The sequence below is a fragment of the Paroedura picta genome, chromosome 4 (genome assembly GCF_049243985.1).
Source record: "Paroedura picta isolate Pp20150507F chromosome 4, Ppicta_v3.0, whole genome shotgun sequence".
Classification (NCBI taxonomy): domain Eukaryota; kingdom Metazoa; phylum Chordata; class Lepidosauria; order Squamata; family Gekkonidae; genus Paroedura; species Paroedura picta.
In genome coordinates, this window is record NC_135372.1 from 2,664,962 (window position 1) to 2,685,469 (window position 20,508).

The 20,508-nt window shown below is 47.2% G+C and overlaps 1 protein-coding gene across 2 annotated transcripts in view; it reads right to left on the bottom strand.

The window, feature by feature from the left end:
• Positions 1–1,298: 1,298 nt before the first annotated feature.
• ZAP70 (zeta chain of T cell receptor associated protein kinase 70) overlaps positions 1,299–20,508 on the bottom strand; it is a 49,549-nt gene continuing 30,339 nt past the window's right edge. For both annotated transcript variants that reach the window (XM_077331532.1, XM_077331531.1), the window contains exons 7-13: positions 16,392–16,446; positions 13,310–13,493; positions 11,796–12,002; positions 8,588–8,780; positions 7,951–8,091; positions 3,925–4,037; positions 1,299–1,823 (exon numbers count right to left, since the gene is read on the bottom strand). In XM_077331532.1, the coding sequence (XP_077187647.1) occupies positions 1,709–1,823; positions 3,925–4,037; positions 7,951–8,091; positions 8,588–8,780; positions 11,796–12,002; positions 13,310–13,493; positions 16,392–16,446 (1,008 nt within the window). In that variant the 3' untranslated portion in view covers positions 1,299–1,708. The remainder of the gene's footprint in view (positions 1,824–3,924; positions 4,038–7,950; positions 8,092–8,587; positions 8,781–11,795; positions 12,003–13,309; positions 13,494–16,391; positions 16,447–20,508) is intronic.

A 20,508-nucleotide genomic window follows, 5' to 3' on the forward strand; every position in this document is an offset into this window, starting at 1 on the left:
TGGGAAGCGATCGGCTGATCTGCTACAGCCACACTCAGAAGAAGAAGAAGAGTTGGTTCTTCTATGCCCCTTTTCCCTGCCCGAAGGAGGCTCAAAGCGGCTTACAGTCGTCTTCCCTTTCCTCTCCCCACAACAGACACCCTGTGAGGTGGGTGAGGCTGAGAGAGCCCTGATATCACTGCCTGGTAAGAACAGTTTTATCAGTGCTGTGACTAGCCCAAGGTCACCCAGCTGGCTGCATGTGGGGGAGCGCAGAATCGAACCCGGCATGCCAGATTAGAAGTCCGCACTCCTAACCACTACACCAAACTGGCTCTCAGTCACTCTAAGGATAGAGTCCGCTATTCGACTGGCCCGCATGCCCAGATTGATCCACCCTAGGCCCAATTATTCATCTGCCAGGGAGCCTGTGTGGGAAACAGTTGGTTAAGCATTGTATCGCCATCGTAGTGAGTTTATTGTTTTATGGGGGTCTTAAGGGGGAATTTTTAATGTTTCTAATGTATTGATTTGTATATGAAATATTGTATGCTGTGAGCCAGTTTCTGAGAGCAGCGGTCATGCAAATCTAATTAATAATAATTATTATTATCCTTTTGCTTGCAGTGATGGGAATAAGCGCAGCTGTGGGCACCTGTGAAGCCCCAGGATGGTCAGGTAGGCCTTTGTTTCAAGTCCTGACTTTCCAGCCGCACGAGCATGAGGCATCAACAGCTGGGCACAGCAGGGCTGCGTTCATGGGCATAGGGATGGCTTCTTAAGAGAGGGCAGCATCAGTAGCTCTGGCGCCAGACCAGCTGGCCTCCAGGGTGAGTGTGTGTGTGTGTGTGTGTGAGAGAGAGAGAGACAGAGACAGAGAGAGACAGAGACAGAGAGAGACAGAGACAGAGAGAGAGAGTGAGAGGAGAGAGAGAGAGAGAGAGAGAGAGAGAGAGAGACCATTTCTGCATTAGGAGACAAACCTTACTTTAGCTTTTCTTTGGATTTCTTTTTGATGCTGTGAGTTGACTCCGGCCTTTCCCCATTTGGGTTTTCCTCCCCTTATTCCCCAGGCTGAAATTCGAGGCATGCTTTTCCACACTGAGTCTGGGGGAGGCAGCCTCCCATCATGCTTTGCTCCCTTTCCCCTTTTTAAAAAAGGATTTTTTGCTAAATGGTGCCTACTTGCACCTTTGTTATCATTGCCGCCCTTAATCCCACCATCCTGAGCCATTGATCGCCTCCCTCCCCCCCCCCCAAAGTGTCCCAATAACGCTGCTGTGTAAGACAGCAAGACTGCTTTTTTAAAAAACGTAGAGTTGTGTAACACAGTCACCCCTGTTTTTTTTAATGGAGGAAGAATAGAGGGAGGGAGGGAGGGAGGGAGGGAGGGTGACAGGTGCAAGAAAAAAACAGATGGCATGCATTTCCATACTGGGTGGCCTCGAATCAGACCCTGTTAGAGCCCGCTTTAAAAAATGAAACCTGGGTTTCTGGGGGATCCTTTGCTGCAGGTCAAGTGAAGGGAAAAGAGGCAGATTTCAGTGCAGAAATGGACGAAAAACTTGACCCTTTAAAAATGAAAATCTGGACGATATCCGCGTGGAAATAGTCTGTGGGTGTGGGTGAGAGAGAATGTACACGTCCTCCAGGAAGAACAGCAACCCAGCTTCGAGCCATGTGGATTTTTATACTCCCTTCACAAGATTCTTCTGCCAGCTCTTGGGAGCTAAGCCGGCGTCTTCTTGGCCATCTCAGGGGCTTCTTCTGTTCTAGCGGCGATGCTGTAGTAATAGGTACGTATGAGGGTCTCCACAGTGACGAAATCTGGACGGTCTTCCCACCTGGGGAGGGAGGAAAGGTCTGAAAATGTAACAAAGATGCACTCACTGAAGCCTGCAGCTGCCCATAGAACGGGGCACAAATATGACTGCAGTTGCATTGCAGGAAGGGGCCTCCGTAGTGTTGGCAGGAGGGGAAGATTCCTTACCGTAGAGTCAGTGGGATGAATAGGAACACTGACCACTCAACTTTCTGCACTCTCTGGCACTGTCCCTTTAATGCAGGGGTGGCCAAACTGTGGCTCTCCAAGTGCCTATGGACTGTAATTTCCATGCACCCCTGCCAGCATGTGATGGAAGGGGCTCATGGGAACAATTCCCATGATCCCATCTTACAATAGTCCATGGACATCTGGAGAGCCACAGTCTGGCCACCAATCTTTTAGGGACAACTTCCTGGTTCCTGCTTCTTCCTCAGAAATCTTAGAATCATAGAATCATAGAATCATAGAGTTGGAAGGGGCCATACAGGCCATCTAGTCCAACCCCCTGCTCAACGCAGGATTAGCCCTAAGCATCCTAAAGCATCCAAGAAAAGTGTGTATCCAAACTTTGCTTGAAGACTTCCAGTGAAGTCTTCCTCTCTCCACCTTCCCTGGCTGCAGAATAACGGGTCAAGAAACGCCTCCTGTATCTCTCCCCATCCAACTGGCTAGGTTAGATTCAGGGCTATTTTCTTACCTTTGCTGCCTAGGATGGTGTTCTCTAATACATAGTTGTTGATGGGGAAACATCTACTGACGCGGCACCTCAAACGGATATGACTAAGGACATGAGATCTGTAATCCCACCCCAGGGACTGCGCCAGTAGATGGAATATGCGGGCTCATGGGAATTGTAGTCCATGGACATCAAGAGAGCCACAGTTAGGCCAACCCTGGTATATATTGTTCCAATTCTGCCCCCTCGTGGGTAGCCAGGCCTTATAGTGAATGTGTCCCCCCTTTAGAAAGAGAGAGCTTCATTCCTTATAGCGCTCATGCACTCATGAATACCAGGTGCACTTCACAACCTCAGTCTGAGGTCTTGTGCAGCCAGATGTATGCTGAGATAAAGGCATGGGAAAGAAGGAAGATGGGAGGGAGGAGAAAAAGAGTGTAGACCAGCTATTTTCCTGGCCCAGCTCTTACCGGAGTTGACGTGTCACCTGACCTCCAGCCTATCAGTGAAAGGAAGGTCTTTAACTGCTGTCAACACCTTAGGGGGCTTGGGCATCAGGAGCCAAAGTCAAGCAAAATCTCAGTTTGGATCCCCTTGAAGTCCTTCCAAGTTAAGGGGAGTCAATAGATGATATGAGTTGATGAAGTCAACACAGAACCTATTACAGTCCTGGGATGGATCTCCACAGACCAGAGCGTCCGGGGTTCTGACCCCAGAGCTCTTAAACCCCTTGTCTTCCTGTAGTCTCTTCCTCTGGCCAAAGGAGACTTGGTGGACTGGCTAATCCCCCATCTCATACCTTTCACAGATTCCTCCAGATCAAGTCTTTACCAAGCCCAAAGAGAGATGCAATTTGGTAGGGCCACTGGAGGTGAAAGAAATAGCTTTGTAAGCCAGATACCTTGTGGCACATCTGGGTGGAATTTGGGGGAGAGGTCATAGAATCATAGAATCACAGAGGTGGAAGGGGCCATACAGGCCATCTAGTCCAACCCCCTGCTCAACGCAGGATCAGCCCTAAGCATCCTAAAGCATCCAAGAAAAGTGTGTATCCAACCTTTGCTTGAAGACTGCCAGTGAGGGGGAGCTCACCACCTCCTTAGGCAGCCTATTCCACTGCTGAACTACTCTGACTGTGAAAAATATTTTCCTGATATCTAGCCTATATTGTTGTACTTGAAGTTTAAACCCATTACTGCGTGTCCTCTCCTCTGCAGCCAACGGAAACAGCATCCTGCCCTCCTCCAAGTGACAACCTTTCAAATACTTAAAGAGGGCTATCATGTCCCCTCTCAACCTCCACGATCCGAATTTCCACGATCCAGCAAACCTGTTACTTGGTCAAAAACGGAAACCAGGTTGGTCTGGCAGGATTGAATCCCATCATGCATACATATCCCTGCAGAACCTTAGACTCGTTCATCTGAAGGCCTGAGAGACTTACTTGAAAGTCCAGCACTGTTGCATCAGCTTGTACATCTCTGGAGGACATTTGGGAGGGCATTCCATCCGCTTCCCATGCTCAAGGAAGGTCATGACCTCAGGGCCTTTCATTTTCTGGGCAATGAGAAAGAATACATGAGAAATCATTTTAGTGGCTCAGATGCCTTCTAGGTTCCATGTCCTGAACAGATGCCTCAAAGAAGCCCAGAAGGGCAGGAAGGAGGTTGCTCTTCACCTACACTCAGCCTCCAAATTATCTTTGCTTCTGAGCATGGAAGTTCCACTTAGCTATCATGACTCACAACCACGGAAAGCCCTGTTGTGAGTGAGCATAGCTAACTTCCTACCGAAATAACATTCACTCCACTCAGGTTAGGTGTGAAAGGTGCTGCCATAAGCATATAGTTCTAGATGTGGCAACCATGAAAGCTCACAAAGGGACAGAGTTTCTGACTTTCTATGCTCTGTATCACAGTGCCACTCATGGTTGGAGGGCAGTATTGCAGCTACTAGTTCAGGAGGAACTTGGGCCAGTCACAGTCATGATAAAGCTGTTCTGACCAAGCAGTGATACTTTTAAGGGGTTTTAGGTGACTGGTCAGATCCATGGTCAGATCTCAAAGAGTCAGATCCATGAATCAAGGCAAGCTGGACGTGGTCAAACAAGAAATGACAAGACTGAACATCGACATTTTAGGAATCAGTGAACTAAAATGGACAGGAATGGGTGAATTTAATTCAGATGACCATCAGGTATACTACTGTGGACAAGAATCTCGCAGAAGAAATGGAGTAGCCTTCATAATCAATAAGAGAGTAGGAAAAGCAGTCTTGGGATACAATCCCCAAAATGACAGAATGATCTCAGTTCGAATCCAAGGCAAACCATTCAACATCACAGTGATCCAGGTCTATGCCCCAACCACTGCTGCTGAAGAGGATGAAGTTGATCAGTTGAAGCCCTACAACACCTTCTAGAAGCAACGCCAAAAAGTGATGTGCTTATCATCATGGGGGATTGGAATGCTAAAGTAGGAAGCCAAAAGATAACTGGGATAACAGGCAAGTTTGGCCTTAGAGTACAAAATGAAGCAGGGCACAGGCTGGTAGAATTTTGTCACGAGAATACAATGGTCATAGCAAACACTCTTTTCCAACAACCCAAGAGACGACTCTATACGTGGACATCACGAGACGGTCAACACAGAAATCAGATTGACTATGTGCTCTGCAGCCAAAGAAGGAAAAGTTCTATCCAGTCAATAAAAACAAGACTAGGAGCTGATTGTGGTTCAGATCATGAGCTTCTTGTTGCAAAATTTAGGCTTAAATTGAAGAAAGTAGGGAAATGCACTAGGCCACTCAGGTATGAACTAAATCATATTCCCGACGAATACACAGTAGAGGTGACAAATAGATTTAAGGAATTAGATCTGATAGACAGAGTGCCTGAAGAACTATGGACGGAGGTTCGCAACATTGTACAAGAGGTAGCAACTAAAACCATCCCAAAGAAAAAGAAATGCAAGAAATCAAAATGGCTGTCTGAGGAAGCTTTACAAATAGCTAAGGAGAGAAGGGAAGTGAAAGGCAAGGGAGAAAGAGAAAGATACACCCAATTGAATGCAGAATTCCAGAGAAAAGCTAGAAGAGATAAGAATGCCTTCTTAAATGAACAGTGCAAACAAATAGAAGAAAACAATAGAATGGGGAGGACCAGAGATCTTTTCAAGAAAATTGGAGATATGAAGAGAACGTTTCATGCAAAGTTGGGTATGATAAGGGACCAAAATGGTAGGGACCTCACAGAAGCAGAAGAGATTAAACAAAGGTGGCAAAATTATACAGAAGAACTATACAAGAGCGAGCTTAACATCCCTGATGACCACAGTGGGGTAGTTACTGACCTGGAGCCAGACATCCTGGAATGTGAAGTCAAATGGGCCTTAGGAAGTCTGAGCAACAATAAAGCTAGTGCTGGTGACAGCATTCCAGTTGAACTATTCAAAATCTTAAAGGACGATGCAGTAAAAGTGCTACACTCAATATGCCAGCAAATTTGGAAAACTCAACAATGGCCACAGGATTGGAAAAGGTCAGTTTACATTCCAATCCCAAAGAAGGGCAATGCCAAAGAATGTTCAAACTACCGCACCATTGCACTAATTTCTCATGCTAGCAAAGTTATGCTCAAAATCCTACAAGCTAGGCTCCAGCAATATGTGGACCGAGAACTTCCAGAAGTGCAGGCAGGATTTCGAAGAGGCAGAGGAACTAGAGATCAAATTGCCAACATACGCTGGATCATGGAGAAAGCTAGGGAGTACCAGAAGAACGTCTACTTCTGCTTCATTGACTATGCTAAAGCCTTTGATTGTGTGGAGCACAACAAATTGTGGCAAGTTCTTAAAGAGATGGGAATACCAGAGCATCTTATTTGTCTCTTGAGAAATGTATATGCAGGACAAGAAGCAACAGTGAGAACTGAACATGGAATCACTGACTGGTTCAAAATTGAGAAAAGAGTTCGGCAAGGCTGTATACTGTCGCCTTGCCTATTTAACTTGTATGCAGAGCACATCATGAGAAATGCGAGATTAGAGGAGTCACAAATTGGGATCAAGATTGCAGGGAGAAATATCAACAATCTCAGATATGCAGATGATACCACTCTAATGGCAGAAAGTGAAGAGGAACTAAAGAGCCTGTAGATGCGGGTGAAGGAGGAGAGTGCAAAAGTTGGCTTGAAACTCAACATCAAGAAAACAAAGATCATGGCATCCAGCCCTCTCAATTCCTGGCAAATAGATGGGGAAGAAATGGAGATAGTGACAGATTTTATTTTCTTGGGCTCCAAGATCACTGCAGATGGGGACTGCAGCAAAGAAATTAAAAGACGCTTGCTCCTGGGGAGGAAAGCTATGGCAAATCTAGACAGCATCCTAAAAAGCAGAGACATCACCCCGCCAACAAAAGTGCGTTTAGTCAAGGCTATGGTCTTCCCAGTTGCAATGTATGGCTGCGAAAGTTGGACCATAAGGAAGGCCGAGCGTCAGAGAATTGAGGCTTTTGAACTCTGGTGCTGGAGAAGACTCTTGCGAGTCCCTTGGACTGCAAGGCGAACAAACCGGTCAGTCCTAGAGGAGATCAACCCTGACTGCTCTTTAGAAGGCCAGATCCTGAAGATGAAACTCAAATACTTTGGCCACCTCATGAGAAGGAAGGACTCCCTGGAGAAGAGCCTAATGCTGGGAGCGATGGAGGGCAAAAGAAGAAGGGGACGACAGAGAATGAGGTGGCTGGATGGAGTCACTGAAGCGCTAGGTGCAAACTTAAATGGACTCCGGGGAATGGTAGAGGACAGGAAGGCCTGGAGGATCATTGTCCATGGGGTCGCGATGGGTCGGACACGACTTTGCACATAACAACAACAAGGTGACTGGACTGGTTTTTATTATTTTATTGTAAATCACTGTGAGTCCAAATGGAGTGCAGTGGTATATAAACACAAAAAATAATTAATTGATTGATTGATTAATTTCTACCATGGAACCAAGAAGGGAACAGTGCTGATTTGAACAACAAAGGACTGGCAGTTACAGTGAATAAGAATCCTTTTAAAGGTGTTAAATGTTTATTGTTTGTTTTCAATGCTTAATGTAATTTTCAAATTTTTGTAAACTCCCTCAAGATGGCTATGCCAAGAGGGGAGGTCATAAAAATCAAATCAAATAAACAAACAAACAAATAAGAATACTGATGCACAAATAATATTGAAAAATGGTTTGAAGAAACAGAACAATTTGCACAGGGGAGAATCAACAAGGAAATGATGTTTTTGTGTGTGCATCCATAAATCTCTCCCCAGACCACTGAATTCCCAGATTCTGCCTCTCAAGGCTCAAATGTAGAAACTCATGAGATTTGGCAGCCTTCAGATGGCCAGGATTGGTAGCAAAAACCCTGGGACCAAGCAACAAAGATGGGGCAGGACACTCGTCCAACCAACTCACGCAGCGGTCCCTACCTTGTAGGGCTTCTGACCATAGGTGAAAGCCTCCCACATGGTCACTCCGTAGCTCCAGACGTCACCTTTGCTGGAAAACTTGCGGAACAGGATGCATTCTGGGGCATACCACTTCAGTGGCCATTTCCCCGTTGTCTTGGCCTGAGTTAAAAGAGAGAAGGACACTTGTGGGTGTGGAGAAGTCCTACACAAGTTGAGCAGCAGACCAAGGCCCTTCCCCCCTGTTGGCCCTGTCTGAGTGAGTGACTCAGCTCGCCAGGGCACTGGGAGGGCACTAAGCGACTCTCAGGTGTGTTATCTCGTTGAATGGGATGCCTGCCTTTGTTGTAACTTGGGAGCTGCCCTCTGTCGCCCTTTGCCCTTTCCCACTCTCCACATGGCCTTCCATGGAGACGCAGGTCTGTCCTTTAGAGACAATGCCCTCATACATAACACACACACGATGGCCGACAGGCTGGCCATTTGACATAGGAAAAGGATTCCTTAGATTAGGCATCCCTTTCTCTTCTTTTGGCTGCTACCTGAATGTGAACTGGATCTACTAGAATGAATGTAAGTTTTGCTTTTTTGCAACATGCTTCTTGGGCGATTTAGTCAGGAAGGTTGTCCCCTGCAAGGGAGATCCTTGCGGACTCACCATGTAGTAACTGTCATCCGCTGCCAAGGCCTTGGACAGCCCGAAATCACTGATCTTGGCATAGTGCTGGTTGACGAGGAGGACGTTCCGAGCCGCCAGGTCTCGGTGGACAAAGTTCTTCTCTTCCAGATACTTCATGCCGATCGCGACCTGGTGCATCAGCTCCACCACATTGTTCACGGGAACCTCGTCTCTGATACAGAGGAAAGGGAAGGTCACAAGGACACGCGGGAATACTGAAAGCTGAACATCTGGTTTTCTTCCTATCAGACAAGGATAGCGATGTCACCAGTAGAGTGGCCTTCTTTGCCCTCGTCACCAGAAAGACAGGATCCAAAGGCTATACTCAGATCTAAGATTTAGCTATTATGGCCCACTACTTTGTACTTAGGGTTTCGTGCTCCGGCACGCTTTGGCTGCTTTGGTGAGCACTGAAGCCAGAAGCGGCCAGCACTGCAGCGTGGAGGGGAGGCGGCACACCAGCAGCACACTATGCACCCGTGTGCAGGTGCTGCGTGGCCGCCTCGGGCTTCGGTGCTCGGTAAGTGGCCAGAGTGCACCAGAGCATGTAACCCAAATTGTACATTTTATTTGAGTACTTTTTATTACCAAGTAGGAATATGTTTGATAAAGTTCACCTTCGCTTTTTATGATTCCATGTGTCTTGTTCTCAAATCCTGAAAGATTTGCATTTTATACCTGACTAGGGGCAAAGCCCATTGCATTCAGGGGTACAACGGGTACTAGAGTGGGGGGGCTGGGGGTGGAAGAACTCTGAGGATAGAACTCCCTCCCTCCAGGACCTGGAAAGGCTGCAGGCTGCCGGGCAGGGAACTCACCGGCAGGGGAGAGTCGGGATCTGTATCCTCAGAGAGAAGTGGAAGGAGGAGGAGGTGGTCAGGGTTGGGGGATGGGAGACAGACAAGCAAACTGGTTGGAGGAGGAGGAGGAGGAGGAGGAGAAGAAGAAGAAGAGCAGGTTCTTATATGCCACTTTTCTCTACCCAAAGGAGGCTCAAAGCAGCTTCCAATCTCCTTCCCTTTCCTCTCCCCACAACAGACATCCTGTGAGGGAGAGGAGGCTGAGAGAGCCCTGAGATTACTGAAGAGGAAGAAGAGTTGGTTCTTATATGCCGCTTTTCTCTACCTGAAGGAGTCTCAAAATGGCTTACAGTCGCCTTCCCTTTCCTCTCCCCACAACAGACACCCTGTGAGGGAGGTGAGGCTAAGAGAGCCCTGATATCACTGCTCGGTCAGAACAGTTTTATCAGTGCCGTGGCGAGCCCAAGGTCACCCAGCTGGCTGCATGTGGGGAGTGCAGGATCAAACCCGGCATGCCAGGTTAGAAGTCCGCACCCCTAACCACTACACCAAACTGGCTCTCTAGATGGTTTAGGTGGGTAACAGCACAGGTTAAGCAGCCAAGTGGCCTGCAGCAGTGGTCCCCAACACACGGGCCGTGGCCCTCTGCCGGGCCGCGAAGGCCTTGGTGCCGGGCCGCGGCTCCCTCTCCCCGCCCCCCCCCCCGCAGTAAGAAGCTTCCCGGGCTGCAATCAGGGCCGCGGCCGCACATGCGCCATGTGCTGCCGAAATCGCGCATGCGTGGCATTTTCGCACATGCGCGAAAGTGCCACGCATGTGCGATTTCAGCCTCGCATGCCCAATGTGCGGGTGCACATGCGCGGGCGGGCAGTTGCCCTGCCGGTCCCCAGCCTCAAAATGGTTGGGGACCACTGGCCTGCAAGATTGTGGCAAGGCATCCCCATGGTGACCAAACATTGGGAGGCAGGAGACTTGGGCAGTAGGCAAAAACTTTCATCGCCACCGAAGGAATGGGAGAAGCCTGTCTTGCTTGCAGCTTATCCCCCCAAACAGCCACCTGATAGCAGCATCCCAAAGGATGGATGAGAGTTAAACGTCCCCTTCGAGGGTGTCAGAATCCCCAGGTTTTCTGCCATGATTTTATTCTGTTTCAATTATTTAATTCTGTTGATTGCTAAGATGTTGCTTTGTCCTGTCTTGTCCTGATGTAACACAGATGCTTTGGTTTGACACCTCAAGGTCGTTTCCTGCCGCTATGTTTTATGATTCCCTATCCAGAGCCTCTTGTGGCGCAGAGTGGTAAGGCAGCAGAAATGCTGTCTGAAGCTGGCTGCCCATGAGGCTGGGAGTTCAATCCCAGCAGCCAGCTTAAGGTTGACTCAGCCTTCCATCCTTCTGGTAAAATGAGTACCCAGCTTGCTGGGGGGTAAACGGTAATGACTGGGGAAGGCACTGGCAAACCACCCCGTATTGAGTCTGCCATGAAAACACTAGAGGGCGTCACCCCAAGGGTCAGACATGACTCGGTGCTTGCACAGGGGATACATTTACCCTCCCTCCACATTCCTTCCCTTCCCTTTTGTAAGAATTCCGTAGTTCCCAGACCTGTTGTTCCGATAGCCAAATGCTTATCTTGATATTTTGGCTCCTTTGAACAGTGCCTGGTTTCCAGGAGAGGGGAGCAAATCCCTATATAGCTTGTTTTATGTTTTGTACTTCAGTCCTGACTATGCCTTCATTGTGGATGCTTTCATCGTTCTTAAATAAAGAAGCTTTCATTCTATGAGGTTACTTGTTTAGAAATCGGAGTTACTCGTACTCTCAGGCAAACCTGGAGAGTGACACATTGCCAGGTGGAGACTTGGGGTGGCCTTTGGTACCTGGATGTATTGGCTGGCTGGAACAAAGTGGCGCTTGTGGGTCATGTTGTGTATGCGGGTTAGCAGAGACTTGGAGCAGGGATCCCAGCACTAGCATTCGGGACACGTGATTGGCACTGGCTAGTATGTTATAGTTGTCCAATCAGGGTGCTCTGCTTAGGGCCAATCACAGGCTTCGGTGAGAACCCCTCCACTTTATATAGGTTCGGCTAGTGGGCTGTTGGTTAGTTCAGTTGCATGTGATCAATAAAGAGCTGATGTTTTGGCACATGAGCGACTCTGCTCCTGATTGAGCCTGCTATTCAACAGACCAGCAGGCTACTTTGCCACGGACAGCAGCAAAAGAAGGCTCGAAAGGAAGACTCGCAGGACTGGTTTTCCCAGGGGGGGATGAGAAAGGGAAGGGGGTGGCAGTGGGGCTGTCGAATTCGATATCCTCTCTAAGCAAGCCAGGCAGTAAGAGGGACCCCATGCGACCGCAGGCTCCCGGGAGAAAGGTCTGCTCACCTCCTCGAATACAAGAACTTGTTGAGCGGCCCACCAGCTGCCATCTCCATCACCAGCATCAGCGCCTCGGCCTCGCAGACCCCGATCACGCGGACAATGTAGGGGTTGTCAAGCTGGTGCATGATGTACGCCTCCTTCATCATGTCCTCCTTGGCAGCATCCTCATTCCCGCTTTTCAGCATCTTGATGGCCACGTCTATCTGCCTCCTGCAAAGGGGACGTTGGAGGGGGGATTAACCCATGGCCAGGCTCACACGGATGGGGGGGGGGGAATAGACACTTTAAGACAGAGATCTTGCGAGCTAAGGGGGCGTGCCTCAGAGGTCAGGGGTTGGAGCCTAGCAGAATGCAGCGGGAGCTAGTTGCGCTTGGCGTGCGTGGCATGTTGTCGATGTGCATGGCACGGGTTGGGTCTGGGCGTGGCTGTGCATGGAGTTTCAGAGGCGGAGCCTAATAAATACAGGGGTGGAGCTAACCCGTAGGGTTTTGTAAGTCAAGAAGAAGGTAGCCTGCACCTTGAGGCTGCCCCTCTCCTGAAAGTTTGGTCCTGGCGACTCTGAGAAAGAGGGTGAAAAGACAGGGGGGGGTGATTGTCATCCCCCCCCCACAGCCAGTTCCCTGAAATTTCCTTCTCTTTGCAGTTATTGTGAATCTTGGGCATGCCCAGAGTGCTCAAAAGGCAAATTTAGGGATGCCAGCTTTCAGGTGGGACCTGGGAATCCCCTGGAATTACATCTCATCTCCATATGGCAGAGATCAGTTCCCCTGGAGAAACTGGGTGCTTTGGAGGGTGGACTCTGTGGCCCTGGACCCCACTGAGCTCCCAGTCCTCCCAGTCCTCCCCACTGAACTCCCAGTCCTCCCCAGGCTCCATCCCCAAATTTCCAGCTGTTTCCTAAGATGGATCTGGCAACTTTATCACTCCCCTAGCCCCTGATGGGGGCCAGCAAACCTAGGCAAATTCCCAATGGCCAAGAACCCCTTGACTGTAGCTCACAGTTAGTTCTTTTGGATGTGGCAGGATCTGAATCCAAAACTAGCCCCAAATCTAGTCTGTTGTTTGGTTTGCTGGTTTCCTTATACTGCATTTCCCCCTTATTTTGTTATGATAAGCTGTTCTGGCAAGGACACTGTGAAATAAACACCTGAGTACAGGTCTACATTCATTCATTCATTCATTCACTCACTCACTCACTCACTCACTCACTCACTCACTCACTCACTCACTCACTCACTCACTCATCATTTTATATCCTGCCACTCCCATAACATGGCTCATGGCGGGTTGCAATCATAAATATACATTATAATCTGCCTAAAACAAGAATAAAGTCCCTGTAAAAACCCACCCCCCAGGCAGAGAAAGACCCCCCCCCCATATAACAGACCCTATGATAGCACATGGCCTCAGGGGCAATTCCAGGGGGGGCTGATGACCTGGCGGTGTCTCCATGGAGACAGAAACAAAACAAATTAAGTAAGAACGAAGAAGTGAGGGGAGGGAAATCACTTACTTCCTCATTTTATAAACGCCTTTCCTGACACACCCAAAGTTTCCCGCGCCCAGTTCGACTTCGTCCACTATCAGGTTGCTCCTTTTGAGAAACAGTTTCTTGTCCTTCAGCTCTTCGGGGTCACTGTAAGGACTCTCATAGCAGGAAGTGTCCATGGGAAGGATCCGGGCCTTGTTCCCGATGCCTGCTCCGTTCCCAAGGGGGAGGGGAAAGGGTGGAGGAAGAGTATTTGAAGAATCCCTTCAATCCATGCAAGCCAGAGAATCTCTGCCTGCTACTGGGCATCAGGAGTCTCCCAATAGCTTGTCTCAGGGGGGCTAGTGGGACCTGGCGGTAGACCTCCAAGGATCTGTCTGCTCCACCAAGTTCCCGACCCTTAGACCTCATCAAAGGTGAGCACCGATAAAAGGGCATTTCTTACCTGAAACATTTACAGACCTTCAAAATGTCCTTCCTTCCTTCCTACAGTTTATCTCGTGTCCCAAGAACTGGTACCAACTTTTCCAGGCTTCAGCCCCAAATTTCCAAAACCAGAGCTGCAACCCTGTTTCCAATTGTCAGACCCCCACGATTGCACTGGTCCTTTTTTTATGGAAATTAAGTGTATACCATGATTTCTCTGATATGCACATTGTGGATGGAGAATTCCCTCATAACTGCCAAGTTTCTAGCTCTCATGGGCTGCATATATGGAACGAGCCTGTTTTCTTCCATCACCCTTGGAAACGCTGCAGTTTTCCAAGGATTCTTAACAGTGTAATACCATGATTGGCCACAAGGTGGAAGTAATACAATATGCACTCAGTATGGCCCATCTAAGAGCCTCTTGTGGCGTAGGGTGGTAAGGCAGCAGAAATGCTGTCTGAAACTCTGACCATGAGGCTGGGAGTTCAATCCCAGAAGCTGGCTCAAGGTTGACTCAGCCTTCCATCCTTCCGAGATCAGTAAAATGAGTACCCAGCTTGCTGGGGGGTAAACGGTAATGACTGGGGAAGGGAATGGCAAACCACCCCGTATTGAGTCCGCCAAGAAAACACCAGACGGCGTCACCCCAACGGTCAGACATGATCCAGGGGATACCTTTGCCTTCACCTTTATGGCCCAGGCTAGCCGAATAATGTGAAATCTCAAAAACGTAGCAAGATTTTCCCTATATCATACTTGGGTGGGAGACTGCCATGGTTCACTCCACAGAGGCAGGCAATGGCAAACCACCTCGGAGCTTCTCTGGCCATGAAACCCCCTAGGCAGAAGTCAGCTGCAGCTTGGGGCCACTTTCTGCCGCTGCCAATTTTGCACATGTTGAATAATGCACTTTCAATTCACTTTACAACTGGATTTACAATGGTGGGAAACAGTAAAATCCACTTGTGAACAATCATGAAAGCCCATTATACAGTCCATTTAAAGTGCATTATTCAGGATGTGTGAAAGCGAAGAGGAGTTTTGCTTTATAAGAATCATTATAATTCCGAGACGGAGATTCAGTTCTTCCTAGAAGACAAGCTTCCCATTGCAACAGAGAAGATGGCTGAATCCTTTGCCACAGTTCTGCAAGATAAAACTTGCACCTGTAAGAAATAACCCGTCTCTGATATTCCTTTCGGGGTCCATACTGATGGCCCTCTAGTTCATTTTATTAGCAACTAACTTTTAATCTGTATTTTAAATGTCCTACAAGTGTTTTATTAAACTTGCTAGGGCCCAAGCCCCTTGCATTCAGGAATACAACGGGTGCTAGATTGGGGGGGGGGGGTGGAAGAACTCTAAGGACAGCCTCCCCCTCCCCCCAGGACCTGGAAAGGCTGCAGGCAGCTCTTAGAGAACTTACCAGCAGGGGCAGCTCTCATGCAGTGGGGATCTGCAGCCTCCAAGCTTCGGAGGGACGTGGAAGGAGGAGGGGGTGGTCAGGGGTGGGGGACGGAAGGGGATTGTCTGGCTGCTGGACAGACTGGCAAGCCCGTTGGAGGAGGAGGCACCCAGGGGCGGGACAGCTGCCCCGAGTGGGCATTAAGTGCTGAGTGGCACTTAAGCCATGAGACCAGCTCCTCCTCCAAGCCCTTACTAGTTATTCTAACTTCATCTTGTTCTATCCATCATTCTATGTCTAGGCTCCATTATAATTACCACATTATTACCACAAACTTTGGTTTTCTCTGAATCTGAGTAATCTGAATATATCTGAGTAATATGTACTTGGATTCTTGGGACCAGTTGAAATTTACAGGCATAGAACAGCTACAACAACATGGTTTGGGGAAAGTAAACATTCAAAAACTATTACTACAAAGGGAGGCTGAATGGATTTTTACGTTAAACATCTTACAACCTAATGGGTTAAACAACACAATGGATTTAACATGTTTCCTATAAAAGAACAGTACATTTCTTTAAATGGTGGCTGCCGCATAATTGCTCTAATGAACTGGTTGAATGGCTTTTAATAAATATAGTAAGGCTCCTTTCATTTTCTTGGGTCACTGCTGCAGAGTAATTACACTTTGTGATAGTAATATTGTTAGGTAAGTGTATTATTGCTGAGAGTTGATACTGGAAGTGTGGTTTATACTTAACATTTAAATAACATTTAAATAACATTTAATAGGTATTATGGTATATGACAGTAATATTGTTTTGGTTGAATTCATTAGACCCCTACAAATCTGGATATTATGCAACCAATTTGGGATTGAGCTACATAAACCAAGATATTATAAGCAATTAAATAGGTAATATTCACCATTCAAGTGAATTAACCTTTAATGACATTTTATAAGGATTTATACGATGTATGATTTGATCTTTGTAGGTTATTTTCAACAAACATAAGAATACTATTAAAGAAGATTGAGTTATTACAATATGGAGGTATTTCCATCCCTCTTTTTGTAATGTTGATCCTTATTTCGAATTAACATGTAGCAGGGGAATATATTTATATGTTATATAATATATTAGATCATACATTTATATTTAAAATATCACTGATGAAGGTATCGAAAACGGACTAGACCCGGGAATCCGTTTTGAAATTGTTCTGAACATTCTGAAATCACTGGCTTAGATTCCTGTGCTTACTCACCTGTGGGGTCAGGCGTGTAGCCATCTGAATTTTGAGATGTTAGTCTCCTTGGAGCCTAGCAGTGGCCAAAAAAGAGTTTCAAGGCAATATACGTAGCTCTGCGATATTTTATTCTTCCCCAAACTCCAGAGAGGGGGGGGGGGAAATGGGAATGTCCCAGGTCCAACCCATAAGCCCAGCTTTCAACCAATCTTCTTGTTAAAAATCTCCTCAGCCACATTTCTCACCTGATTTGGGATTTCAAAGCTATCTGGTCTTATTTCCGAAGTCTTAGGAATCCATTGTGGGTTTGCTTTTTTCCTCCCCTTTCTGACTTGCTTCCCCAGCTTTTATTTTCTTTCCCTTCCTTCATGCTGTAATCTTTTCTCCAGGGTAGGGGACAGAGGGTGATACTGGGGGAGAAATTCTCCCAGTGGCATGCCATGGGGCCTTGCCACTAGGAGGTTTTCTATATGCCTCCCTTCGCCCAACTGATCCAAAGTTTCAGCCTGGGGTGTCATCAATATGCTGATGATGCCAAGCTATATCTGTTGATGGGCAACCATCCGTCTGCACCCCCAGAATTCCTTGAACAGATTCTTGGAGGCTGTGACTGGCTGAAGCAGAGTTGGCTGAAGTTATACGCCAAGAGTCTGGGTGAGATGCTATATGTCTCTTTATCTTACTGTTTTAATAACTCATTAACTCACTGTAAATTGCTACTCTGCATATTAATTGTCATCAGGGATCCCTGAACATCCCTGATGAACATCCCTGACATCCCTGATGACCACAGTGGGGTAGTTACTGACCTGGAGCCAGACATCCTGGAATGTGAAGTCAAATGGGCCTTAGGAAGTCTGAGCAACAATAAAGCTAGTGGTGGTGACAGCATTCCAGTTGAACTATTCAAAATCTTAAAGGACGATGCAGTAAAAGTGCTACACTCAATATGCCAGCAAATTTGGAAAACTCAGCAATGGCCACAGGATTGGAAAAGGTCAGTTTACATTCCAATCCCAAAGAAGGGCAATGCCAAAGAATGTTCAAACTACCGCACCATTGCACTCATTTCTCATGCTAGCAAAGTTATGCTCAAAATCCTACAAGCTAGGCTCCAGCAATATGTGGACCGAGAACTTCCAGAAGTACAGGCAGGATTTCGAAGAGGTAGAGGAACTAGAGATCAAATTGCCAACATACGCTGGATCATGGAAAAAGCTAGGGAGTTCCAGAAGAACATCTACTTCTGCTTCATTGACTATGCTAAAGCCTTTGATTGTGTGGAGCACAACAAATTGTGGAAAGTTCTTAAAGAGATGGGAATACCAGAGCATCTTATTTGTCTCTTGAAAAATTTATATGCAGGTCAAGAAGCAACAGTGAGAACTGAACATGGAATCACTGACTGGTTCAAAATTGAGAAAGGAGTTCGGCAAGGCTGTATACTGTCGCCTTGCCTATTTAACTTGTATGCGGAGCACATCATGAGAAAGGCGGGATTAGAGGAGTCACAAATTGGGATCAAGATTGCAGGGAGAAATATCAACAACCTCAGATATGCAGATGATACCACTCTAATGGCAGAAAGTGAAGAGGAACTAAAGAGCCTGTTGATGCGGGTGAAGGAGGAGAGTGCAAAAGTTGGCTTGAAACTCAACATCAAGAAAACAAAGATCATGGCAGCCGGCCCTCTCAATTCCTGGCAAATAGATGGGGAAGAAATGGAGATAGTGACGGATTTTATTTTCCTCGGCTCCAAGATCACTGCAGATGGGGACTGCAGCAAAGAAATTAAAAGACGCTTGCTCCTAGGGAGGAAAGCTATGGCAAATCTAGACAGCATCCTAAAAAGCAGAGACATCACCCTACCAACAAAAGTGCGTTTAGTCAAGGCTATGGTATTCCCAGTTGCAATGTATGGCTGCGAAAGTTGGACCATAAGGAAGGCCGAGCGTCAAAGAATTGAGGCTTTTGAACTCTGGTGCTGGAGAAGACTCTTGCGAGTTCCTTGGACTGCAAGGCGAACAAACCGGTCAGTCCTAGAGGAGATCAGCCCTGACTGCTCTTTAGAAGGCCAGATCCTGAAGATGAAACTCAAATACTTTGGCCACCTCATGAGAAGGAAGGACTCCCTGGAGAAGAGCCTAATGCTGGGAGTGATCGAGGGCAAAAGAAGAAGGGGACGACAGAGAATGAGGTGGATGGATGGAGTCACTGAAGCAGTAGGTGCAAACTTAAAAGGACTCCAGGGAATGATAGAGGACAGGAAGGCCTGGAGGATCATTGTCCATGGGGTCGCGATGGGTCGGACACGACTTCGCACATAACAACAACAACATATTAATTGTATTGATGCAATTCTATCTTGATGTCATCTGCTGTACATCCACACAGAGAGGGTAGAAAACACATCCAAATAAAAATAAATTTTAAAATGCCCTTTTTGTGTATTTTAGGGCTTTATGGTCTTAATTTTGCAAGTCGTTTCAAGGATATTTCCAATAAATAAGTGCAAAGGAGCCATGGAGATGACTAAGGGTCATGTGTTCATCAGTGCCGTAGTGGAAATGGAGATGCAAATGAGCTGAAGAAACTAAAAACTTCAGCCAAGTTGGCATTCTCTAATTCTAGAATTAGGGCTAGAAATTCTCCTTCTTAAAACAAAAGTAAGGAAGAGAGACAGGTAGCATAGAGTTGAAACGTTAGGAAGAAAAACAGGAAGCACAGAATTCAAGTTTCCATGAGAGAACTAGGCAGCGCAGATTTGAACTTTTGTGAGAGAGTAATGCGGAATGGAATTCCTCAAGAAAGACGGGAAGTGTGGAATTTGTGCTTCCGCAAGGTAAACAGGCAGTGCAGATTCCAATCTTCTGCAAGAGAGACAGGCAATATGAATTCCAAATGTCAAGAGCAGAGACCAGGAGCATGGAGTTTTAACTTCCGTAAAAGAGCCAGGCAGTGTAAAGTATAAACTTCTGCATGGAAGACAGGCCCTCAGAGATCTGGCTTTTGCAGGGGAGACAGGCAGTGTGAAGTCCAAATTGCCATACAGAGTTTGAACTTCTTCAAAGAAAAAGGCAATAAGGAGTTCAAGTTTTCCGATGAGAGACAGGGAACGCAGAATTCTAACTTCAGGAAGAGAAATAGGCGGCACAGAGTTCGAACTTCAGGAAGAGAGACAGGGAACACAGAGTTCGAACTTCAGGAAGAGAGACAGGCAGCACAGAAGAGATACAGGCAGCACAGAGTTCAAACTTCAGGAAATCTGACAGGCAGCACAGAAGAGAGACAGGCAGCACAGAGTTCGAACTTCAGGAAGAGAGACAGGGAACACAGAGTTCGAACTTCAGGAAGAGAGACAGGCAGCACAGAAGAGAGACAGGCAGCACAGAAGAGAGACAGGCAGCACAGAGTTCGAACTTCAGGAAGAGATACAGGCAGCACAGAGTTCAAACTTCAGGAAATCTGACAGGCAGCACAGAAGAGAGACAGGCAGCACAGAGTTCGAACTTCAGGAAGAGAGACAGGCAGCACAGAGTTCGAACTTCAAGAAAAGAGACAGGGAACACAGAGTTGAAAATTCAGGAAGTCAGGCAGCACAGAGTTCGTACTTCAGGAAGAGAGACAGGCAGCACAGAGTTCAAACTTCAGGAAGAGAGACAGGCAGCATGGAGCTTGAACTTCAGGAAGTCAGACAGGCAGCATGGAGTTTGAACTTCAGGAAGAGAGACAGGGAACACAGACTTCTAAATTCAGTAAGAGAAATAGGCGGCACAGAGTTCGAACTTCAGGAAGAGATACAGGCAGCACAGAGTTCGAACTTCAGGAAGAGATACAGGCAGCACAGAGTTTGAACTTCAGGAAGAGAGACAGGGAACACAGACTTCTAAATTCAGTAAGAGAAATAGGCGGCACAGAGTTCGAACTTCAGGAAGAGATACAGGCAGCACAGAGTTCAAACTTCAGGAAGTCAGACAGGCAGCACAGATGAGAGACAGGCAGCACAGAGTTCGAACTTCAGGAAGTCAGACAGGCAGCACAGAAGAGAGACAGGCAGCACAGAGTTCAAACTTCAGGAAGTCAGACAGGCAGCACAGAAGAGAGACAGGCAGCACAGAGTTAGAACTTCAGGAAG